Genomic DNA, 26,389 nt, shown 5'->3' on the forward strand with positions numbered 1-26,389 from the left:
AAGGCTGGTAAAACTGGCACTCTTATATACTTCTGGTGGGTGGCAATTTGTTCATCCCATCTGTAAAGCCAAATGGCAACGTGACTCATGAAATATGAAAAAGTGCTCCTGCCCATTGATTCAGTATTTCTGGCTTCTGGAAATCTATCCAAAGGAAATAATTCGCAGAGAGAAAAAAAAAAAAAAAAAGTGGGTCCCGATGTCCTTAGCAGTTTTATCTGTAACAGAGAAAAATGGAAATGGCCTAGAGCCTAACATCAGAGCGATGGTTAAGTTAATTATGACATTGGGGTTTAATTCAGGCATTAAAAGAAGATGATTGTTCATACTGGAATCTGATTTAACACTAATGGATTCATGCAGGGTTTCTTAACCTTGGCACCATTGCCATTTCACAGCAGATGCTCTGTGATGGGGAGCTGTCCTGTGTGTTGTGGGATGCTGAGCAGCACCCCAGCTTATACTCCCTAAGGCCAGCAGCACACTGCCTTTGTTGTGACAATCAAAATGTGTGCTGGACAATAAAAGCACCCTCAGTTGAGAACTGCTGACTTAACATTTTTATTTTCTTTTTCTATTTTGTTTTGGGTTTTTTTGAGATGAGGTCTTGCTGGTTTCCAACTCCTCATCCTTCTGCCTCAGCCTCCTTAGTGCTGGGACTATGGATGTGCATCACCACACTGGGCTCGAGTTAACATTTTAAAAGTGCAAGTGGCTCACACCTGTAATCCTAACTACTTGAGAGGCAGAGATCAATCAGGAGGATTGAGATGGGAGGCCAGCCCAGGCAAATAGTTTGTGAGACCCCCATCTCCAAGATAACCATAGCAAAATGGACTGGAGATATGGATCAAGTGGCAGAGCCCCAACTGGGAGCTGGTGGCTCACACCTGTAACAGTAGCTACTCAGGAGGTAGAGGTTCAAAGCCAGACCGGGGAAATAGTTCAAGAGACCCTATCTCAAAAAATCCCTTCACAAAAAAGGGCTGGTGGAGTGGCTTAAGGCCCTGAATTCAAAATCCAATACTGAAAAAAAAAAATGGTAGAGCACCTACTTTGTGAGTGTGAAGCTCTGAGTTCAAAACTCCAATCCCACCAAAAAAAATATATAAATCAATTATGATTGCAACTATGCTAATTTTTTAAGAGTATGGGGAGGGGGCTGGAGGTGTGGCTCAAGTGGTAAAGCACTGCATAGCAAGTGTGTAAGCCCTGAGTTCAAATAGTACAGCTGCTCCCTCCCCAAAAAAAAGTACCCACAGGGAAAAGCTTGAAAATAATGTATGAAATAAAGTGCAGCAAAAAAAAAAAAAAAAAAAAAACAAAGTGCAGTCAGGTTAACTTGAAATTGGGGATGTGCTAGATTGAGTTTTTTGTTTTTATTTTATTTTCCTGGGATTTTCTTTTCATTGTTTTGCCCTGCCACTATCCCACCACCACTACCCCCATTCTCCCTATGAAAAGGAAAGATATCCCAGAATTCAAGAGGCTGAGGCAGGATCGTGAGTTTGAAACCAACCTTGGCTACCTAATGAGACCTGTCTCAACAAAATCATGAAACTACAACAACAAAGCTGGATTGTGAAAAGAGCTGGTTTTATTCAAGTATATTTAAAATGACATAGGAATCAAACACACATATACAGCAAGCTAAGCAGGGGTCAATACCATAGCACCATCATTTTTTTAAAACTTAAGTTTAGGACTGGAGGCAAGCACAAAGCCGTGAATTCAAATCCCAGTACCACCATTTAAAAAAAAAAAAAAAACCTGTTCGTTTAAAACGTTTAACATCAATTAGGTTCTTAATTAGGCTATTGACTAGGGCCTTCAAAATTCACTTTTCTAGAATCTCAACCCTTTTTCAACATTTTATCCTTCTGACTCTAGAGGGACAATAAATTTGTCTCTTATTCCAAAAAGTTTGGTCTCAAGTATGAAACTCTCTTGTCCATCCAGGTCCATCTGTGTAAGATTGGGATAAGAGGGACCCCAAACCCACTGGCTTATAGAGCTGTCAGGGCAGAGAGCCTGTTGGTAAGCATGTCAAAGAACAAACTCAAACCTTAATTAGATTTCCCAAGAATCATTGCATCTCTTTGTTTAAAATAAAAAAGAAAGCATCCACCAGCCTTCACTTAGTCAATTTCCTCCCCTTGCTCAGTCTACCTCCAGCCTGGGAGAGCAAACATCCTTTCTCACTGTCTTTATCTTGTGTTTTCTTTTCCTGCTTTGTAGGGATTAGGACTTCAGTTGTGTCCTACAAATCCTGTTATAGTGCAATTATGTCCTTTTCTCTCATTTCACCAAGCCACTTCTATTTCCACCTTTACTATCTCTGGAATTCAGGTGTCATGAGTTTACCACAGTATAAATTATTTGATCTTATGTATCCTAAATTTACCCTTTTGGGATTTCAGAGAGTAACTTGTAATTATAACACACTAGGATTTGAGTTGGATAAATCTATGTGTACCCCATCTGTTTCCTTGGGGGTTTCATAGACACTATTCATGCTTCCTATAAACCTCCCTCTTTCAGGACAAGAAACTCACATGTGCACCTGTAGACACACTATGTTTGTGCCAAGTTTTAAAAGTAACCTTTTGTTTCAGTGTCCTTCCAAGTCATCCCATACCCTGCTTTGTGGTTAACCTTTTGTCAAACTATCATCTAAAAGAACAAACTACTGAGTTTTAAAGACAAACTTTTTTTTTCCTAATCCACCTTGTACCCCTTGTGACTAGCACAGTTCCTGGCACATGGACACCACTAAAAAGAAACTGACAAATAAAATTCTCCATTAACATGAAGGACTTCATGTCGTAGAGCATTCATAACCCGTAAAAACTCAGAATGCATAGGAAAACCCACAATTCTCGAAGTCTCCAGGTGCTGCCTGCTGATAGTTGCCATTTGGTACTAGGTATTTCACTCTCTGGAAAAGCTTGAGTCACATGCACACTTGGAACATGGAGATCTTTGTGAAGCTAAGTAGGATTGGTCCCAACTTTCTGTATTTCCCATGGAGAGAAGGAGAGAAGGAGAGAAGTGCATATTCATTTTTTTTTTTTCTCTCTCTCTACTGGGGTTTGAACTCAGGCCCTCACACTTGCTAGGCAGGTGCCCTACCACTTGAGCTACCCCGCCAGTCTGACTAGTCCTTTCTAAAGTGAATATCAGCTGTCTTTTCTAGGACACAGAATTTCCTCTCTCCCCTCCCCCCAACCCATTTTATAGTGCTTTGGTTGTAGCACTTGATTCAAAGTCTTTTTGAGGATCTAAGCAAACTTCATTTTCTGATCCAACCTTACCCACAGGATTACTTTGCTCACCCCATAACTCTCCAGACAATTTAAAGAATTTAATGGAAGGCTTTGCCTTTCATTACAAAATCAAGGCTTTTATTTATTGAATTTTCATGACTAATCATTTATTCCAATGGGTACATTTATTGATCTGTTGATTGCTCATAACACATATTACCTGCCTAGTTAATTTCTTTTTCTTACGGACAATTTCAAACACATGTAAAAGTAAAGAGAGTAATAAGTGAACCTCTTTGTACCCACCCACAAATCTTTTTTTTTTTTTTAATTTATTTTTTTTTTTCATTTTTCTTTTATTATTCATATGTGCATACAAGGCTTGGTTTATTTCTCCCCCCTGCCCCCACCCCCTCCCTTACCACCCACTCCACTCCCTCCCGCTCCCCCCCTCAATACCCAGCAGAAACTATTTTGCCCTTATCTCTAATTTTGTTGTAGAGAGAGTATAAGCAATAATAGGAAGGAACAAGGGGTTTTGCTGGTTGAGATAAGGATAGCTATACAGGGCATTGACTCACATTGATTTCCTGTGCGTGGGTGTTACCTTCTAGGTTAATTCTTTTTAATCTAACCTTTTCTCTAGTTCCTGGTCCCCTTTTCCTATTGGCCTCAGTTGCTTTAAGGTATCTGCTTTAGTTTCTCTGCATTAAGGGCAACAAATGCTAGCTAGTTTTTTAGGTGTCTTACCTATCCTCACCCCTCCCTTGTGTGCTCTCGCTTTTATCATGTGCTCATAGTCCAATCCCCTTGTTGTGTTTGCCCTTGATCTAATGTCCACATATGAGGGAGAACATACGATTTTTGGTCTTTTGAGCCAAGCTAACCTCACTCAGAATGATGTTCTCCAATTCCATCCATTTACCAGCGAATGATAACATTTCATTCTTCTTCATGGCTGCATAAAATTCCATTGTGTATAGATACCACATTTTCTTAATCCATTCGTCAGTGGTGGGGCATCTTGGCTGTTTCCATAACTTGGCTATTGTGAATAGTGCCGCAATAAACATGGATGTGCAGGTGCCTCTGGAGTAACAGTCTTTTGGGTATATCCCCAAGAGTGGTATTGCTGGATCAAATGGTAGATCGATGTCCAGCTTTTTAAGTAGCCTCCAAATTTTTTTCCAGAGTGGTTGTACTAGTCTACATTCCCACCAACAGTGTAAGAGGGTTCCTTTTTCCCCGCATCCTCGCCAACACCTGTTGTTGCCCACCCACAAATCTTAACATTTATCTCCCCATTACCTTGAGAGGGTCTTTTTGAATGGTAGACAATATCAGCCAATGGTTTTGAGGTTTATGTATGGGGTTTAAGATTATCTCCCTTACAACAGCCCTGTCATGGGTACAGTTATTATCCCCATCTTACACATACGGAATTAGATGTCAGGCCCTGTAGGGCCCCGTTCACACACGAACTGCCCTTACAAAGAGGCCTAAGATTTGTGAAATCCTGTAAAGCCTCATTTCCATACCAACTTCTTCTTTATTGGTTGTGTGGTTTTAGGCAGGTTATTTATTCTCTCTGAGGCTCAATTTCCTTGTGGGTAAAAGATAATATTTCCTTCCTAAGGTCATGACAAGGATTAGATGAAACAATGCATGGCAAGAGATTAGCGCAATGCTAGTGTAAGGCAGCCCTCAATAAATTATAATTGCTATTATTTTATTCCCCTGTCCTCTGCCTTGAAAGCCATTATAAAACAGGACTTGGAGCTTTATACAGTCTTAGTGTTCAGACATGGAAAAGAAGAAGTGGAAAAGCAGGAATAATTAAAAGGAAGACTATAGGTCAATCTATCCATCTCCAATTCCCAGCACCCCTTTCTCTCTCTCAGCATCCTCTGGGCCAGCTGGAGTGTTTACCTTCCTTCACTGCTTAAAGTTGTGCCTCTTAGAGATTCTTTTGGGTTTTTCATAACTCATTGTGAATTTTTTAAAAAGAATTATTTTTCTGCCTCTCCCTAAGGGAGCAGGACCAAAGGTCTAGGAGAAGCAAGGAACTGGGTCAGTCAGGGCTCGCACCCGATAGTACAGGCTGCCAAAGAGAACTTGAAACTCAGAGGACAAGAGGACCCAGTGCAAGAGAGGGGCAGGAAAGAAAAGGGAAGAACATTTTTCTCTTTTTTCATCCAGCCCTCTTCTGATAAAGCATTTCCAGGCTGGCTCAACTCCATAGTCCTGATAAGTGGTAGGGTAAGTAAGTTTTTATGGATCAGGTAGGAATCAAAACACTATGGGCAATGTTTTTTTCTAGTGTAAAAGTGACTGATTTTAAATAACCTTTTTACAGCAAAATCAATGTAAAGTTGAGATTCCCTCTGTTGGTTATCAGATTAGAAAAGTGACACCAGACCCAACAAAACAAAGAAGTCACAGGGTTTGGAGTGCAAATTTGAAGTTTAGAAGGAGCTAACAGTTAGGAGCTAGGAGTTGTTCAGATTCCCCAGGCTTTACCCTCCACCCCCACCTCCCTCCCATCTCTAGAATGTGTCATTGCCCAAACTCAGGTGAGGTTCCAGCCTGAGTACAGCTAGGTGCCCCCTTACAGAAAACTCCAGCTGCTACCTCCCTAGGGGCAGAGCAGTTCACTCTTTTGGCTCAAAAGTTTTCTCCTCCAGTTCCCACTAAGTCAGATAAACAATGATTTTGTTGTGTCAACAAAGCACTTAATTAAATTGAGGACAGTATCAATTAGAATTCATGGATGAGATTTACGTCCAGATAATAGAAGTTCTGCAATTAAAGTGTCCTGTGTTTCATTATTCAAAATCTCCTTGAGAAGAGCAATGAGATACAACCTTTTTTCTGAGTAGGGAAACTGAGGCACAAAAAGCTTAGGGGGTTGCCAAAATGACTTTTGACTAGCCTCTCACAAAGGTAGGATTCTGTGTTCTTTTCCTAGGTTGATGTTTGTTAGTTAATGGGCTAATTTGCTGAACACTCAGGAGGATGTAAAATCTCCTTTTATAGAGTTGAGATATAAAGTGATGGAGAACAAAATTCCTGAGAGGAGTGGAACACAAAAGCTCTTCCTTAGCTAAAAACCAGACTGTATATCCACCGTGCCTACTCATGGAGCCTTCCCTAAAACTGTCCACTCAGCCCATTTTGCCAGCAACAAATTTCCTTGAGGATCTCAGGTGGCCAAGATGAGCAGGCTGAACCCAAGGTGACCAGCAAGGGGGCCACTGGCACATTAGTGGTGGGTGGAAGCACGATGTGGCTTGGGGACCCTTTGCTCCCTGGAAACAGGCAGTGTAGGGAGGATGGGTTGATGACTTGAGACCCTAGGTGCCCTGTGTGGCATTCTATGTGCTGGAGGACTCTTCTTTCCCCAGGCCAGGGAGACCTGGACAGAGACAAAGTTTTAATAATGGAGCCCCAGATGTGGCAGGGGTAGTCAGGGTGGTCAGCCTTGCTATAGGCTAGGGTCCATCCCCCACCCAAGCTGAAGCTTGGCCCTCCAGATCTCTCCAGGCAACTGGGCCAGGGGAGCCAGCAGAGTTCCATGAACCTCCAAGCCCCACCTATGTCCCCAATTCTACTGCATTTTTAAGTCCATAAGCTGCCATAGGAAGAAATAACTGACCCGAGAAGTCCAAACACAGGGACAGTAGCCAGAGCCCCAGGCACAGGTGGCCCTTTCCAGGATTTGGCCTGGGGTGGTTTGGAGGTAGAGGGAGGAAGAAGTTCAAATTCCAGCCCTCCTTCTTTCCCCCACCCCCCTCCCACCCTCCAACCCCCGGAACTAAATCTCTTTAAGTGTCCCTTCACCACCAGGATTCAGAGTCCCCAAAGAGAATGAAGTGACAAGTCTCAGCCAAGAAGGGGGAGTCTGGTGCTCAGAGGGGGAAACTGACTCTTCCTTTTCTTTGCTGACAGGAGGGACAAATGCCCTGGGTGCATAGAGAGTTGATGTGACAACTTGAAAGCCCTCGTAAGAATTTGGGCAAAAGCCTTCCCACCTGCCCCATGCTTTAAGATAACAGTGGGTGTGTCCCCCATTCCACCCACACATTTCGGATCTTGGCTACACAAGCCTTTCCTCCTGCTGTTTTCTTCCTCCAGCTCAACTTGCCCACAGGTTCCCAGAGACTCTTGGCAGCCCCAAGAAATTGTGAGCTGTGTGGGAGGCAGTTAGACTGCCAGGGTGTTGCAGCCTCCTTAATGAGGGGCAGGAGCTCTTCTTGGAGCCATTAAGCGGCAGCTACAAAAGTGGGGAACCCCAATTAGAAGGAGTGGGAGACGTCAGGAGGAGGCCCTGAGGGAGGCCTACAGGACAGATCCTTGTCTTTGGTGACTCTATGGGACCCATGGGTGGGGATGTAGCTGCTTGGGTCCAGAATCTCATCTCCTTAGACATCGCAAGATCTATTTGTAGAGCCAACTTGTGGTAGTGACCCTTCCAAATACCTAAATTGAAAGGAGGGAGAAAAATTACTGGGGATGCAGCTCAGATACTATAATCCAAGAGTAAGAAAGGAAACGATTAGATATTTACTTAATTTTAATGGACATCCCCTTTAAGGGATGGATATTTGTACACAGCCAATTGCTACCTTTTTTTTTTTTTTGATAGCTCAACTGAATCACATTATGTTTACAGCAAGATAATAATCCTGGATTTTCCATGGCTTGCTCTGCAGAGTATAAGATTAGCTCTTGAATTCATTAACAGCCATCTCCTTTTAAATGTCAGATAACTTTTTTAATGCCAAGATCTTACGCAATGCCTTCTGTGCAATTCAAATCAGCTTTACCAAATTAACTCATTAATCTTTATTGTTTCATTTATTAAAGGGAAAGGCTTCCAGGTATTTTTAGCAGAACATTAAAAATACTAAAATATTTACAGTACAATATAGGTGAAGGGATGGGTTTTGATTTTCTGCTAAACATCTCACCTTTCCATCAGTTTTTAAGTCATTCTCAACAAAGTGTGCATACGGGGAGAAAAACACCAGCTTCGGGCATTTCTGCTTTCTTCTGGTCCCCATTTGCCTTACCTGCATCTAGCTTTGTGTTTTCTTCTCCTTCCTACACTTTTGGAGACCTTGATCCCTGGTTATCCTGCTATCTTTGCTCTCAATATATCCAAGAGCTACAAGGGTCAGTTTTGATTGTTCTACCCCTCAGAGCAGAGGGGAGCTCACAAGGTCAGAGATGACATCCAGAAGGCTGGGGCAATTGGGTACTCTACTTTCCTCTTCAAAGACCTCCTGCCTGAGTTTAACCTCCAAATAATCAGACCACAGACATACAGACCGCACCGACTTCTAAAGATAGCTCCATCCAGGACTGGCTCCTTCTTGTCATCCAGTCTGGACTCTAATGTCACCTTCTCAGAGAGGTCTCCCCTGACCACACCACGGCAAGTCACCAACCCTTCACCTCCCCGTCACCCTCCATCCTACCATTGTTTCATTGTCTTCATAGATGAGTCACCCTCCAAAATCACCCTGCTTAGCTTTGTGCTTGTTTGTCTGGCATATGATAGTCACCGGATAAATACCAGCTTAATGACTAAATGCAAAACCACCCAAGCACATGACTTGCTTTCCTGGTTTTAACTTTCTGACTTCTTGCTCCTCTTACCATTACTTCTCAGTATCTTCTTTATATGTTTTGTCTTTTTTTCCCTCCCATTTCCCAGACTCTCTTTCACTATTATTTATTTGCCAGAACACTTGAACATAATAAGCAAAATCAGGACTGTACATTCCAGTGACTGTAAAGACTTCACTGAAAACATTCCACCAAGCTGGAATTGATGGCCCCTACACACTAGGGAGATGAGGCAAACAGTCAAGAGAGTTGTAGAGAAAGATTTACAGGTCAAGTGGCTTGGAGGAACTTTCTCAAAGCCCTCAACTTCCCACTCTTCACTCTGAGCCCCACATAGTTAAAGTAATTCCAGCCATTGGAACTGGTTTTGGCTGTGCCTTTTGTTTTCTGGCTTAACACAAAATCTTTGGGGATAATGGAGAAATTTCCCTCAAATCATTGTTACCTGATTTCTATTCCATCCAATGATTCCTGCAAGATTGTGGTGGCTAGAAAGCTTTAAGTGCTTTGTCTGATTTGAGCTTGAACCAAAGGCTTCCATTTAATCTAGAAAAGGGAAGGGGATGTCTCAGCCTGAGAAGCTAGTCAGATATATGGCTGAGACAAAAAGTTGGATATGTGTTTGTCTAGAAAAAAAATCTTTATCTCTAGCCACATTGCAAAACAAAGGAGAAGGGTGTGGCTGTTCATTAGAATGATGGCGGCTGTGGAGACCCAACCGTTAATTCCTCGTGAACGCTTACCCATAGGAGAAATGCTATGGGAAGGCGAGTTTATGACTGCCCAGAGAGTCGGACGGACGTCCGAGTGAGTCTCCTAGAAAATATGGAAATGATCAAATCCCCACCCAGGGTGATCTCACAGCACACTAATGTATGTGACCCCAGCAAATCAGCACTGAAAAAATAACAAATAACTTTTCTCTCTGGGAATGAGGGGCCAGTGTGAAGCAGAGGTCAGGCCTCTGAAGGTCACACTACACTTCCTGTGAGGGTGAGCTCACTGCCCCTGTCCATTTCGAGGGAGGTGGGCCATCAGCCACCTCTGCTGTCCTTCACTCTGTGTCCCTTATTCTATAGGTCAAGTACTTCTCAGCTGTATATTCCAGCCCTGAGTCAGGAACTGCTGTGACATGGGAATAAGACAGCTGTGGCTCCTGCCCTCATGGAGCTCTGAGAGGTCACAGGGGCAGGGACAAGCCAGAACTGGAGAATGAGTCAGAGGAGGGCAAGTGTTCCCTTTCAAGTCTTACTCCAGTGTTAATGGGGCCCTGTGCCTTTGCTTTTCCGCAGTGACACAAGCGCTGGTACAGATAGCCCCCAGGAACCCACCTTCTTCTGAGCCACACCCAGACATCACTTTCTGGCAGGTCCTTCCTTGACTCCCACATTTAAAGTCGCAGACTCCCCATTCATCACAGCTACTCCTCAACCCTTTTCTGCCTCTTTTCTCCATATCATGAATCACCTGCAGATATGACTTTCACTCCACTTCCTTCTTCGTTCTCTCTTCCCCTTCAATGGAATGGAGGGCACTCTGCATGAGGAGGCTGCCATCTGCATTGTAAATTGCTATATTCACTCTGCCTGGCATATAACAGACACTCAAAGCCAGGTGCGGTAGTACACACCTATAATCCCAGCTACTTGAGAAATGGAAGTAGGAGGCTGTCTGTTGGAGGCCCTATCTGAAACAACTAAAGCAAAAAGGGCTGGGGGCCTGGATTAAGTGATAGTAAACACAAAATCCTGCGTTCAATCCCCAGTACCACACACACAAGCCCAATAAATACTTGTTGAATGATTGGAAACCAGAGAGTTAGTTCAGGACCAGACAGGAAGGGCCTTGTAAACCTTTTAAGCCCATTGGCTTCATGTTAAAGGCAGTGACCTTTGGAAGTTTTAAGCAGAGGAGTAATATGGTCAGTTTGCATCTTGGGAAGATCACCCAAGATGCAGTGGACAACATGGGCTGGAAGATAACTTCAGATCAAAATTATAGTCTCTGAAACATGAAATCATTTACACGTTGTTGTGACTACAGATCGCACGGCCCACAAGATTAGAGAGCCTCCCCAGGCCTCCTATCTTAGCCCATTCTTCTGCCTCTCTTTCAGATTATTCAAATCCCTCTTTCTAACACCTTAAATACATTGTCAGTTTGGAAATAAATTGGAATCTTGCTATAACCTTCATTGCTGCAAAGCAGATTTGATACCCATTCATGGAAGATATAAAAATATCATGAAATCTCATTAAAAATGGAGTCTTAGGGCTGGGAATGAGGCTCAAGTGGTAGAACACCTCCCTAACAAGTGCAAGGCCCTGAGTTCAAACCTCAGGACTGCCAAAAAAAGAAAAAGGCATCTTAGAGCTAAGTGTGGTGAGGCACAACTGTCACCCCAGCACCCTGGAGGCTGAGGCAGGAGGATCCTGAGTTCCAATCCAGTCTAAGCTATACAGTAACCCATGGTCTCAAAAAGAAAAAAAAAAAAAAGCAGCCTTGGACTCTGCCATATGCCAGCTGAATGGCATAAAACTTGAGGAAGTTTTAGCATCTTGGAGTCTCACAGTTTTCTTATCTGTGAGATGGGTAGTCTTATCTGCTCATGGGGTTGTTGTATTAAATGAAACAATTACATCCCTGGGGAGATCCCTTTTTCCACTTCTCTGGGTATATTAGCCAGTATCAGGTTGTTCTCTACACATATGTGTCTCCTGTGTCTTTAATGGTAAAATATATATATATAGTAGGTGTTGCTATTAGTGTTGCAATGATGAAAAAAATGCTTTTTATAAATACTGGGGGATTTGGACTAGGTCTTGTTGCTCTGTGTATGATTCCTATGAAAGTTGGGCTTTCTGCTTCTCTCCCAGGGAGCCCCACAGTCCTTGGAGGCAGAAGCTCAGAAGATGGGAGAGCCTCAAAGTTGTAAAAATAAAGGGCTGATATGTTCAAACGAAACAGAATTTTACACGCGCAAGCTGCATATCGACATGCCGCCGCTCCTGAAGGTGATCTCACACTGAGAAGACAAGGGGTTTTATAGATGCATACACAGGAATTCCAGTTAACACACTTCTGCATGGTACAAAAACAGCTTCAGAAGTCCCTCGGTGCTGCTACTTTATCAGAAGGGATAGAAAATAGGCAGTTTGTAACAGATGAGGAAAGAACAAATTAGGGCAGTAATCGCAGCCAGCCATCGGGGACAAATCAGTTGGGTGTCTGGTTTGGGTGGTGGGGGACAGGGAATAGAGAGGAAAAAGGATAACTTTGAACCACTTCATAAAACAGGCAAATGTAATTCATTTTACCTGACAGTAACTAACATAATTGCTACAGGTTTACCACTGTGACTTGTGTTGATCTCCCTGTGGTGATTACCACTGTAACTGGAGTTGCTATCCCTGCTGTGGAGAAGTCTGATTCTTGAGTTAACAATTTAGAAGTCAGCTGCAGATTCTCTTCCAGATATCTGGCCTTGTTTTCTGTTCTCTGACTGCTCACTGATCTCCCAGTCTCAGCTTGCTTTCTGCTAGGGTACTAAGTGCTCTTGTGGTAAGGATGTCATTCATCTATCTCTGCAATTACCCCTCAAGCCCCAGCCCCTGGCCATGGATGGTGCTCACCAAATGTTCAGTGAGTTGACCTTCCCTCTTGCAACCCTTGGCCCTTTGGTCTAGAGACCCCACACACATACACACACTCTTTTGGTCTAGAGCCTCCCCCACGTACTCCCATTCTTTGCCCTCCTCAGAGCTTACTGAACAGGAAATAAATGACCATGGAGTCAAAGAAACTGATCGGGAACAGAGACAGTGTTGGCATAGGAGGCTCTCAGATCCTTCCCACCACCCTTAAGGACACCATCCCATGCCTTAGTAAGAAGTGACTTAGAAAGACAGAAATAGAGGAGAAGAGAACAAACACTTGCAGAATTCACGCTGATGGTGGTATCTATTGCTGTGTGGACTGGAAGGGTCTTTGGAAGTCACAAGAATCATCCTCCTAACATCAACTAATCCAGAGTTGCCCCAAAGCCTAGTTTGGTAAGGTGAGACTTTGATTAAGAGTAGTGCATTAAGCCGGACACCAGTAGCTCACACCTGTAATCCTACCTACTCAGGGGGCAGAGACAGGAGAATCTCAGTTCAAAGCCAACCTGGGCAAACAGTTATGTGAGACCCTATCCTGAAAAAAAACCCATCACAAAAAAAAAGTGCTGGCAGAGTGGCTCAAGGGGTATAGTTCAAAACCCAGTACTGGAAAAAAAAAAAAAGATTTATGCATTTGTCCAAAATCTGTTGTCTCCCAGTGACTGGACCCCACTTTCCTAGGCTTCCTCTTAGATAAACTCTTCTCAGTGGTGGCAAGATGGCCACTGACTTTTCTTTCCTGGGTCATTCTAGAACTGAATGTGATCCAATTTAGGTCATATGCCCAAATGAAGTGCCATTGGCCCAGCCTGGAATGCAGGACTGACAATGGGGAGAGGGTAGCCGTCTCACAAGGCAATTAAAACTGCAAGAAGGGAGAATGATGCTGGGCAGCAAAACAAAAAATGGTCACTATAAGAATTCACAGAAAACATTGGCACGCTCTGTTACTTATCTTACTGAGACTGTCCTCTTTATTCTTAGCAACAGTTTAATTCTTCCCTAGGGCTTGGAGAATTATGGTGGGTACTTTCTGGAATAGTAATATCATAACCATTAGCATTATTTATTCATTTAGAAAAAAAAAAAAAACAAGATTCCTGCCCTGCTCTAGGTTAGTACAAGGAAAAAACGCTAAACATAAATAATAATAATAATAATAAGCAAAGTACATAGTAGGTTAAAGGATAACCACTGCTAAGGAATAAAATAAGAATTCAGAGTAGGGAGTTTTACAATAATTTTTTGTTGTTGGTGGTGGTGGTGTTGAGGTTTGAACTCAAGGCCTCATGCTTGTTAGGCAGGCACTCTACCACTTGAGCCACTCCACTAGTCCTTTTTTGTGTTGGGTATTTTTGAGATGGGGGTTTTGCAAATTATTTGCCCACGCTGGCCTTGAACCCAGATCCTCCTGATCTCTGCCTCCGGAGTAGCTAGGATTACAGGTGTGAACCACAAGTGCCCAGCTATAATAATTTTTTTGTACACAGTGTTCACAGTGCCTTTATGCACTGTTTGGCAGAACAGTAGAGAAGGAAAAGTGTCGTCCAACCTAAGGCCCACTTTCCACCCACCCTCCTCAGAACTCACACAAACAGTATCTCAGCCTAACTCTGCAGGACTCACAGGGCACATCCTTCGCTCTCTAGTGCCCAGACCAGCCCTTGCCCAAAAGACCACCCCTTCTTTTAGAAATGTTCAGTGTTAGCAGTGCTCCCTACGGAAGCCTTCTTCCTACTGACAAGCTAGCCCTTGGATTCATGGTGACTGCCTTACAGAAAGCAAAGTCTCAGGGTTGTGCAGGATGGTGAGTTCGAACACAGAAAAGTCCATAGGCTGTTCTCCCCACCTGGGGCTGTATGGAAATGAACTAATTCCCACATTTCATTTGTGTATTTCCTGCCTGTTCACACAGCATTTCATTCATGTCTGACTGGTGCATGTGGAAGAATTGCACATCACAGGGTATGAGGACAGCAGATACAAAAGATGGAGGAAACAGAGAGAAATGCAAATATTCACAAATGCTAACACTACTGAGCGCTTATTCTGTGTTAGGCTCTGTCCTAAGCTTTATGTTCATGGACTCATTTAATTCACAAACAGAACCTAAGAAGTAGGTAGCATTGTCCTATTTTACAGATGAGAAAACTAAGGCACTGAGATGTTAAGTGACTTGTACCAGGCCATACAGCTGGTAAGCTGGTAAGGCGATTCACAGGCAAACAGGCCCAGAGTATACGCTCTCAACCACCTGCCATAGTGCTTTACCACAGACCTCAACGGAGCCCTAGTCAATCAAAAGCACTACCTACCATGTTAGCTAAGCAGCTGGTACACTGCTTCGAGAAAATCCCATCCTGTGCACACATCTAGTCAGCCGCAGAAAGAGTTGCTGATCCTATAGAACTCTGCTCTTCCCTCTACTCCCATCTGAGTTCTATGGAGCCAATGTAAGACTTTCCCTCCCAATAATTGTTTGGCTTCCTTCTGCTAATTTACATTGAGCATCCTCTGTGGACCAGACCCTGCTGGGCACTGAGGACTCAGATCTTGTCTACCCTTGATCTTTCAAGGAGCCTGTAATCTAAAGGGAGACAAACAATGGGACAGGTAATGCCCGCACAGTGTTGTGGCAGCAGCAGGCTCCATTGCCATGGAGAGATGCATTTACTCCTCAGTTATTGCATGTGGAATTCTCATAGTTGAGAACCTCCTTACAAAACTAAAGACAGCCTGATCAGCCCATTTTCACCTAATAATTTGTTTCTATCAGGCTTAGATTTAGGGAAACATGACTGAAACTGAGAAATTGTAGAAACCCCCAAGGTCTATAGGATGTAAAGTGCAGAAGCCAGGACTCAGTGCAATCAGTCTAATGCCAGGACCTACACCCCAGTCTCTGGTATGTCTCTCTTAGTGTTTACAAGTGTTGTTACTCAACTTCTTCCCATCCCAGGCCTATAATTCCTACCACTGTCTCTGCTCCTTCTAAATACAGCTCAGTACCACTGGTTTGTTTGAAATTCCTTACCAGGTCCCTACTGGCCTGCCAATTAAATTCCCAGCATCAAAGATGTATTTCTTTTACAAATAATATATATACCAAATGCAGTTTTTCTAAAACCTCCCTCTTGCCTCCATGCAAAGCCGACTAGTGTCTAATTTACACTGTCCCCATGGCAGCCACACCAGACCACCCCCAGCCAGCACCTGCTGCTTCCTCATGGCTCTGTCCTACCTCCCTTTCCCTGCTCTCTGTCTCCTGGTAAACAAACCCTCTGGGCCTAATTTAGCTTCACCTCCCATGAGGTCCCTTGGAAGCCAGTTATAATCTGTCACAATATTTACCACACTGCCTTGCAACTCTGAGATTTCTTGTCATTTCCCCACAAGTCAGTGAGTTTCCCACAAATAGAACTTTCATCTTTGTACCCCAGTGCTCAGCACACAGTACCTGGCACACAGCAGACACCCAGAAAATAGTCATTAGCTGTAGGAGCTGAGGAGAAGCAAATGACTTCTCCAGAAAAACAGAGCTGAGATTTGAATTTGCAATCTGTTTCACTCACTTACAGGATGAACATCTGAAATCCGAAATGCCCCCAAAGCTGAAACTTCTGAGCATCATCAAGATGCCACAAGTGGAAAATTCCACACCTGACCCCTCATGACAAGTCACAGTCAAAATGCACTAAAAAGATTGCATCAAATATTCAGGTTATATGTTTAGATTCTATCTGAAACATAAATGAATTTCATGTGTGTACTTGGATCTCATCCCCAAGATGGATATCATTATAGATATGCAAATATTCCAAAATCTAAAAAAAAAAAAAATTCCAAAATCTGAACCATTTCTGGTTCTAACCATTTCAGATAAGGGACACTCACCCTGTATTAACTGTGTTCTAATCAATCAGATTAGTGACTGTATTTGTAATTTATTAAAATGACAGATAACATTTTATTTAGTTTTAGGGTTTTTTGGTTTGGTTTGACTGAGTTTTTTTTGAGACAGGATCTCACTGTACAGCCCAGGTTGGCCTTGAACTTGCAGTCCTCCTGCCTCAGCAGGAGTTTTTTAATTCAAATTTTGAACATGAAATACACTTAGAAGATTGTTAAAGATTTCAGTGTAATACAGTGTTTTCCAGCTGCAGGGTCCCTCTCCTTAGACAAGCTCTATTGTTAGTGTCCTTGTGGCCTGTCTGAGGTATATCATGCACATAGGAGCAGTCAGGTAGATAAATAGAACACAGATATTTTATGCAAATCTGGCACATTATACTCACTGTTCCAAGTCTCATTCTTTACTTCTTCTTTTTTTTTTTTTTGTCAGTGCTGGGGCTTGAACTCAGGGTCTCATGCTTGCTAGGCAGGTGCTCTACCACTTGAGTCACTCCATCAGCCCTGTTTTGTGCTGGGTATTTTTAAGATAGAGTCTTGAGAACTATTTGCCTGGGCTGGCTTCAAACCATGATCCTCCTGATCTCTGCCTCCTGAGTAGCTAGGATTACAGGCGTGAAACACAGGTGCCTGGCTTAGTTCAAATTTCTTGAAGTTCTATGTTAACTCATAAAGAGGTAACTTGTTCTTAATGCTTACATGGTTTTCCATTGGATAAATTACGGTGATTTATTTGACTATTCTCAACTGACAAGCCACTTAGGTTATTTCCAATCTGTTGCAATGAATGAATAACTTTAGATATGCACTTCACGTGTGTGTTCATAGATCTAAAACATTCTCGCCCTTTTGACACTTTTCTTAGAACACAATTGAATGGACAGAATTTCAAATTAAGACTTTGTTTGTTTGGCAGTACTGGGGTTTGAACTAAGGGCCTCACACTTGCTTGCTCAGCTTCACTTTCTAAAAAGAATTCCCTTGAGGAGTCTTTCCACATCCCGGACTTTCTCTGCCTCCATCTCCCGATCTATGAAAAGGGAAGAACATTCCTTGCCCCTAAAGGCATGTTGTTGAAACTGAAGGTTTATGGCATTTGGTTTTGAAATTCTCTCAAAAGAGGGAGCTTGTTCCTACCTTCCATGCAATTTCCTATTCAATTTAAAGGCTTTATAAACAAGGGTATTTTTAAAATTTTATCTCATTTCTAGTCTTCTAACTTAGCAATTTACTCTGACAGAGGCAGGTTTTTCCTGTAACATGTTTTTAAGCCTTTCTTTTTGTTCACAGATTTTTTTTTTTTAACTGTACCAGTGTTTGGTTTTTTTTTTATCTGTACAGCAATTTATTTTTACTGTACCACAGCACTGCGCTGCATCCACACAGTGGGGGCTCCTTTTCCTACTTTATCTCCAAAACAAGATACCCAAAATCAGGAGAATTATTTGCCCACTTTAGCTTTTTGATGTGACTCTATCTCATCAGGTACAAGCACTGTGTTAACAAGCAGGAAACCCCAGGTGAAAAGCCAGCAAGTGAGGAAATTCAGGAGGGAATTAGAGTGCCAAGTTAGCAGATGACTAATTGTCTCTTCCCAAAGCAGCTTGGTATTTGATAACAAAATTGAAAATTGTTGCTGAAGAGTGAAGATAAATCAGGAGACACTTCCAGGCCTTCCTCACCAGGATCCAACTCTATCAGTGAAATGAAGCGGTGTGGGCGGAGCAGGGATCCAGGGGTGAGAGAGCAAGAACTGCCCTCATCAGACACATGCACCTTTAGTTGGATCACAGCTCCGCGTGCCATGTTTGGTTTACTCCTAGGAATCATAGTTTTTGAAACCTTCAAATAATTCTAATGTGTAGCCAGGGCTGAGAAACACTATTAGGGAGATTTCTGGATGATGAAATTATAAATAGCTCACGTGACTCAGGGAAAGAGGGGGTCAAATGTAATAAGAAACCACATTCGTGGTCATCCTAAGAACTCCACAAAAGGCCAGGCTGGCCCTCTGGCTTCCCCCCTTTAAATCCTCAATGCCGTCTATTGTTCTCAAGATAAAGACAAACCCTCAGCCTGCCTTCAGGGCCTTGGAGGTCTGACTTCTTCCCAGCCTTCCCACTTCTCTCAGTCTCTGCTCTGGTCAGACCAGTCTCCTGCCAGGTCCCTGAAGGTGCCCTGCTTCCTTTCACCAGTTAGCCTTCACCTTTCTCAGTAAACTCCTACATATGCCATACATTCAGTACTACACAAAGGAAGGGGACAAAACCCATCAAGATAAGTACTGCTACCAGCGGGTGGTCTCAAAAGACCCTGGCCTTAGCAGAGGCACACAGATTGCAAAGTAGCCACAGAGTTTTATTGAGAGCGACAGAGAGTGTACGGAAGCAGGAAAGTGAACCCTGCAAAGAAGGTGGGAGTGGGCTCTGTGTGAGGAGGCTTAAGAGCAGCCCCTACAGCTCAAGAGCACTGATGCCTTGGTTTGGATGGGTATTTGTATGGCATTTAAATTTATGGATATTTATATGGTGAGCAAGAGGAGGAGATTTGGGTGGTATTTAGGAATGGCTTTCCAAGAGTGATTGTGCATGAGAATTCCATGAGCTATAATTCACAGCCCTTGTGTGCATGCCCCAATTTGGGTCCAGATGAAATTGCTACTTCATAAGGGGCATTTTGGGGGCAGTTCTGGGTGGAGCTAGATCACCTGTTCCTCATGAGACAAAATCTGGGGACGCCATCTGTTCCCCATGACCTGGTTTGGGTAATCTCCTACCTCAGTATGACTAAGAACCGAGTAGTCCTCAGTGCCACCCACCCTTCTTGCCTGGTTCTTTATGGATATTTTCACTGGTAGCAGTCTTCCTGGTCACTTAAGTTAAAATAAGTTGGCAAAGGAGAAGAGAAGGGCCAGGGGGGACCTCTGTGGTTGTATTAGTTACTTTTGCATAGCTGTCACTAAAATACCTGAGAGAACAACTTCAAGTAGGAAAGATTTATTTCAGCTCACAGTTTCAGAGGGTTCAGTCCATGTTGCTTGGCCTCATGCACTTTGGCAGAACATCATGGTGGCAGGTGTATTAGTAAAGGCTCTTCAATACATGATGCCTGGGAAGGAGGAGGAGGACAAGGAGGAGAGGGAGAGAGAGAAAGAGAGAGAGAGCGAAAGAGAGAAAGAGAAGCTGGGCACTAGTGGCTCATGCCTGTAATCCTAGTTACTCAGGAGGCAGAGATCAGGAGGATTGTGGTGGGAAGCCAGCCTGGGCAAATAGTTCAAGAGTTACTATCTCGAAAAAACCCATCACACAAAGAAAGGGTATGCGGGTGCTGGTGTAGTGGCTCAATGTGTAGGCCCTGAGTTCAAACCCCAGTACTACAAAAAAAAAAAAAAAATAGAGAGAGCACCAGGGGCAAGATACCCCAGTGACCAGCCCCAATGATCCACTTCCTGCAGCTACGCCCCACCCCTAAAGTTTCCAGAACCTCTCAAAATAGCGCCACCAACTGGGGACAAACCCTTCAATACATGAAAAAAAAAATACATGAAATAAAAGTGGTAGAGTGCTTTCCTAGCATGTTTGAAACCTTGGATTCAATCTCCAGCACAACAAAAAAGAGAGAAGAAACAAGAAAACTAGGTTCCCTTTTATCAAAGGACATGGACCACAGGGGTACTTGCATTTGTGTTGTCTGATATATTCTTGTGGTATGTTAACTCAATAGGAAAGTGGACATGTACTGGACCTTCATGAAGAACCAGGTGGACCCCTCAAAGAAAACGATGAAGACAGCCAAGGTAAAGACTGCTGGCTTGGGTTGTAGCTTCTCACTATAATTGGTGCATGAACTTTGTGCTGTTAAAAGATGTTAATATGGAATGATAGTTCCATTCCTCTCAGGCTATGGTGGGAAGTCAGAACACAGACTAAAAAGTGCTGATTACAGAGTTGGAGGTGTGGCTCAAGTGCTAGAGTACCTGCTTTGCAAACACAAAACCCTGAATTAAAAACAAACAAACAAAAAAATGTTGGTTTCAGTCTCTTTTCTCAGTGCATCCTATGCAAATGAGAATAACATGCTTATGTCCTTGGGTTATTGGAAGATTTCTTCTTCCCCGATAGAGGCTGCAGATTGATACAAGAGAGGGGAGACAGGGGACTGAGGGAATGTTACCGAAAGGCCCCGCCATGCACCTCCACCTCTCTGTTTCACTTGCCTTGGATATGCAGGTGAGAGGGCTGAGGTTCCGGCCTAGAGGTATAATATTCCAACAGAGCAGGGACCACCATCTAGACCCAGCCTCTGGCCTCTGTCACCCACAGCAGTGGGTGGCAAGAGATGCTTGACAGTGGCTTCCTCTAAAAATGACTCTGCATTTGATGATGGTAGTGGTGGTTCTATGAAATACTAGGCCTAGAACCACTGGGCTTTTTGACATTGTCCATGGCTTCAGACCCTGAACTCAACTCTGAGCATCTTCCTAGGACACCTAAGTGTGCTACAGTTGGCTGGGCCCAGGGAGCAGAGCTGTTCTTTATCCTTACTGCTTCTTGTAGGAGTGGAAATGTGTGTGAGAATTGCATTCTCCAGGATGGATGCAGGGCCCACTGGAGGAACGAGCTTATTGTTGTGTACAAAGGCATCCAGTAGAGGGAACAAGTGTGGTCGGAATCCCCCTTGTGCTGACCTAAGCCATTCACTGCAGCGCTGAGCTGCAACCACCCAGTGGGGGCTCCTTTTCCTACGTGACCCTTTATGTAACTCACACACAGGTGCTCTGTCCAGGTTGGTGGCTGCAGGCCTGCGCTGCTGAGTTGAGAGTGTGGGCTGTGGAGATGGACTACCTCCGCCTAACCCAGAGTCCTCATCCATCCATGGTCCCTGGATGCTGGAAACAGCGCCCCCCACCCCACTTGATAAGCTGCGTGAGAAACAAGGAAAGCGCTTCACAGAAAGTAGCTTTAGTGGATGTTAAGCTAACCTTGGACATTGCAATAAATACCTCTCCTCTCATGTCACTGTTTACCAATCCGTCAAACAATACCTTGACTATTCCCATCCCATGTGGGCCCCTATGGCGTGAGGAAGACCATAAGCCTCCCTAAACTTGATCTTTTTTCTTTTTACATCTTTTACCATTTCTTTCCATTGACATTCTAGTCAAAAATAATATTTTTATACTGATTTTTATACTGATTTTAAAAGGTCTCACTGTTTCTGGACATCGGACAATGATATATTATGGTCACCTGATCTCTGGGTTGATCGAGCTGTTGAGCAAGTTTTCTGCTAACATGAGGCTCCTGTCACCTCTATTTTCAGAGCTGAGTGACACTAGCCAGGGAAAAGCGCTCCAGTCTTCAGATCTTCCATATTGTAAGTCACATATGCAGAATGTGAGCACTGACAAGGCTCCGAGGTCTTGGCCAAGTGTAGTGGCAGCTTTAGGCAGCACAGAACATGGCCAAAACAAAGCCATGACTGAGCCAGTCAAACAGACTTCCTGTCTCATGACAGCAGGGCAGGCTCCGGCTGAGTGCCACAAGTGCCATGAAGTCTTTAACGCCCTGACAGCACTGCAAAAAGTTAAGAAGGCTTTGCCTGCCCTGAATGATAAGTGCTGAAGTTCAGAAAGGATTTCAAGTCTTTGAAGGAAAAAAAAGAGGGAATGCTAAGGACCTTCTTTTTCAACTACCTAAGGATCAATACCCCATGGGTCTTAAGGCTAATTGTCAGGATATTTTTTTTCCAATTTCAAATTAAGTAGTGATCTCCATGGTTAATTATAAGCAGTGAGCCTGTGCTGCCTCCAGTGAGAGATGAGAATAGTGCATGCAAGTTCCCACAAGGCAGGGGAAGTTGATCTTGTTTTAAATATAAAAGTTTCCTTTCCACCCCTCCATCCCCTGACAAGCCCAAGGAAACAATAAAATTTCCATTCTTATTTACTTCCTAGATCAGTGGTTCTCAAATTGCAGTGTGCAAAAGAATCACCTGGAAAGCTTGTTAAAATAAGGGTTTCTGGGCCCTACCTGAGTTTCTGATTCACTAGATCCATGCAGAAGCCTGACGTGCACTTTTCGTAAGTTCTCAGGGATGCTGATGCTGCTGATGCAGGTGGGCAAAGGACCACACTTTGAAGCCTTAGCCCTGGGCTTTGCCTCTACTGATTTCTGTGAGTTTGCTAGCATCTCTTAAATCTGTTCTTTTAAAAAACAGTGGAGGCAGGGGAAGGATGTGGTGAGTAGGCACTGTTCAGGCAGCATCAAGAGTACTGATTTTGGAGTCTGACTCCCTGAGTTCAAATCCTAGCTCTACCACTTACCACTTGTGTGGCCATGAGTAAGTTACGGAACTTCTCTGGGCATCTTTTTTTCCTCATCTGTAAATGTGAATACTAGCAGTACTTATGTCATAGGGTGGTTGTAACATAAAGGAGTTAATACTTTATGTATTAAGAAGGGCTAGCTGCCAATCTATAAAAAAAAAAAAACAAAAACAGGAGTACTGAGAGATTTGGGAAACCCTGTATGAGGTGCAAAAATCTGTAAGAAGCATCCTGGAACAAAAGGGAAAAAGCAGAAACAGTTCTTCTGGAAACTCTGGAACCAACCAGACTGTCAGGAAGAGAAGGCTCGGGGTGGCCTGGTTCATGAAGTAGATACGGGATAGTTGGCTCCACCACTGTAACGAAGGCCAAAGGCACGAGGCTTCAAACAAGAAGATGGAAGCTTACTTCTCTCATGGGTAAGTTCAAGCTGGCGGGCAGGTGGTAGAACAGCTGCACTCCATGAGGCTGTCCAAGGATGGGTTCCTTTCTTTCGTTATCTCCTGTGCCCTTTGCTGTTACTCTCATACACCTGGTTAACGTGACCTCAGCACTTCCCTCACTCTGCAAGACAAGGGAGAAAGAACCAGGTTTGGGCTCACAGCTGTTTTAAGGATGCCATTAGGGAATTGCTCCTGCCCCACCTCCACTCAATCCCATGGGCCCACCTAGCCGCAAGGGAGGCTGGGAGGTCAAGGTCCTTCTAGGTATCCATGTATGGGGTATCTGTGTCCTGTAGATGCTGCCACCTCCCTACCTCTTGGACTCAGAGTCACATTTCTCTTTATCCTAGCAGCTCTTGAACTTTTTTTTTTTCTTGTGGGACTGGAGTTTGAACTCAGGGACTCAAGCTTGCAAAGCAGGCGCTCTACCACTTGAGCCCCACCACCAATCCATTTTGCTCTGGTTATTTTGGAGATGGGGTCTCTCGAACTATTTGCCCAAGCTGGCCTTGAACTATGATCCTTGTGACCTCAGTCTCCTGGTAACTAGAGTTACAGGCGTGAGCCACTGGTGCCTGGATCTCCTAGCAGCTCTTTAGCTCAGTCTGACTTCTCTTTCACCACAAATGGCAGGTGCTACTCTGTGGCTTGCCTGAGAAGCTAGGATGTCCCTGCTTCCTCCAGTGATCTTTGTGGTGTCCTTTGAGAATTTTCCCAATTACTTTAAAAGTACAAAATCCATTTTGAGGCTTCCAGTGTCATTCCCATTGATGCTGATGTGAGCTTCCTGGGAGCCCTGCTCTCTGCTTTGAAAATAAGCAGCCACCACTGTATGATTTCATTGCACTTTGGGAGCTTTTTTTATTGTGGGGTTTTATTTGTTGTTGGTTTTTGAGTTTTGTTTTTTGAGACAGAGTCTTGCTATATAACTCAGGCTGACCTTGAACTCTGGATTCTCCAGCCTGTCTCCCAAGTGCTGGGATTACAGATGTGTACCACCATGCTCAGTCTCATTGCATGAAGATGCTTCTGCTTCCCTGAGAAACCTGAAGTCTTACTCTAAATTTCACATGTGTGTTGGAAAGGTACTTGTTCCACTTTATAGCCCCATGTCTTATGTGTGCTTAAAGGCAAGGACGTGTTCCATAAGTGACTGAGTGAATCAATCAATCAAATGAATGAGCCTAGTGAATTCCCAGGAGATTCATGGAGGACAATGCCATGTTCCTCACTTTCAAGCACAAACGCTGAAGATTTCAGCTTTGGGCACCACAAACTCCCTGTGAAGAAACGATTCCTGTAGGAATTACAATGGTCCCTGTCTTCCAACCGGAGCAACTCAAGCCACCACCACCAGCCAGGATCTGCAACTTCACCACAGGCAAAGCAGCCAGCAGGGGTGATGAGGCTGCCTCAGACCGGCAAGGGAAGGAAGGTGATGGTTCTATTGGCTTCTAGGCAAACAGCCCCACCAGCTACTGTGCCCTCATTAACCTGACCAGACTGCTCTTATGAGTGGCTGGGGCACCCCGAAGGTCTAGACCAGTGGGTTTTGTGAGAACCACCTGTCTAGACCCTTTCTAGCTAGAATCTGGGTACCTGCTAGAAATGCAGAATCTGGGGTCTCACCCCAGACCTACCTGTGATTTAGCATGACCCTTGGGTGACTCACATGCCCACTGATGTTTGAGAGACACTGGACTTGACTCATGGAGGTCACGGCGTTTCAGATTCAAGACAGGAGTTCTGAGCCGAGTGCCAGTGGCTCATGCCTGTAATCCTAGCTACTTGGGAGGTTGAGATGGGGAGGATTGCAATTCAGTGTCAACCCAGGCAGGGAGTTTGTGAGACCCCAAATCTCAACTAATAGCTGGGTGTATTAGAGCAAGCCTATCATCCTAAGGTATGCAGGAGGCTGAGACCTGAAGATGCACAGTTCCAAGCCAGTCCCAGCAAAAGAAAATTTCCAAGATCCCACCTCAACAGTAAACAGTGGGGCATGGGGCAGAGCGCTCTTGTCATCCCAGCGACAGGGGAAGCTTAGCCAGTGTGTGCAAAAAGCAAGACCCCCACCTCCAAAATAAGCAGAGCCAAGGGGCTGGAGGTATGGCTCAAGCAGTAGAACATCTGCCTAGCAAGTGCAAAGCCCTGAGTTCAAACTGCAATCCCACCCCAAACAAAAGAGGAGTTCGTTTACCAGCTTTGCCTTTGTTAAGGGCCATAGGATAGGGCAGGGCCTGTCACTTTTGTGGGCCTTGCTTTCCTTTTCTATAAGGAGGTCAGGCTGGATAGTCTCTAGGGCGCTGTCTTATACTGTGGGCATCTCTGACTTGCCCAAACTTGGCAGTGACAAACAGGACAACCAGGACTGGGCACAACCTCCTTCCCAAGCTCCTTCATGCTTAGGAACAGAGGCCAGTGGGGAAGAGGCCAGCAGGTCAAGAACAAGGGGAAGGCTTTGCCATGGCCTCCTGCACACCATGAGGCCTCCCTGGATGCCTTGGCCTCGCCAGGCTTCTGAAAATAACAAAGGCGAGGGCTGGCAGAGTGGCTCAAGCGGTAGAGCACCGGCCTAGCAAGTGCAAGGCCCTGAGTTCAAAGATTCAGAATCAGCGGTTCATTCTCCCAGTTATGAACAGCGATCAAAAAGAGAGTTGGTAGATGCTGGGGTGCTCTTGGCTAGAGGGGAAGAAAGCGGAAAGGAAATTTAAAGAAATCACACATACACACTCCAAATGGAGAAGTCTGAATGAAGAGATTCTTCTGATAGTTTTTATTTGTTTTTTTAAAGAGAAAACAACAGCGTGTTCAGTTAGGGGAAGAGAGTAGAAGACAAAAGGGCCACAGTAGCAACAACATCTGCTCATGGGTAGCAGCAGGCCCCAGGGCAGCTCCTCTCCTGGAAGGGCATCATTTGTGACTTCAATAGCACCACTGGCCCCAGCCCTGACCAGTGCCTCTCCACTCAGAGAGGTCATTCCCATCCCTTGAGCTTTTTGGCGGTGAGCTCAAGACCCCAGGCAGGTCTCACCCTGCACGTGGCTCTCTCCCTTGGGGCACATCTTGGAGTCTTTTCTTTTCCTCTCTTGTGGTAGCTTGTGATATTCCCACAGGCTGGGACCTCCTGTGGATTCCAGCTCCAGGTAGAGACTT

General features: G+C 44.2%; 1 protein-coding gene and 1 non-coding gene across 8 annotated transcripts in view; one reads left to right on the plus strand and one right to left on the minus strand.

The window, feature by feature from the left end:
- Kiaa2012 (KIAA2012 ortholog) overlaps positions 1 to 26,389 on the plus strand; it is a 110,953-nt gene that overhangs the window by 63,876 nt on the left and 20,688 nt on the right. For all 7 annotated transcript variants that reach the window (XM_074071431.1, XM_074071432.1, XM_074071428.1 and 4 more), the window contains 2 exons: positions 11,774 to 11,911; positions 20,189 to 20,261. In XM_074071431.1, coding sequence (XP_073927532.1) covers positions 11,774 to 11,911; positions 20,189 to 20,261 — 211 coding nt within the window. The remainder of the gene's footprint in view (positions 1 to 11,773; positions 11,912 to 20,188; positions 20,262 to 26,389) is intronic.
- Trnav-aac (transfer RNA valine (anticodon AAC)) lies at positions 13,815 to 13,887 on the minus strand. Its single transcript has one exon. It is a non-coding gene; the product is annotated as a tRNA-Val (tRNA).

Source organism: Castor canadensis, chromosome 4 (genome assembly GCF_047511655.1).
Source record: "Castor canadensis chromosome 4, mCasCan1.hap1v2, whole genome shotgun sequence".
In the NCBI taxonomy this organism is placed as follows: domain Eukaryota; kingdom Metazoa; phylum Chordata; class Mammalia; order Rodentia; family Castoridae; genus Castor; species Castor canadensis.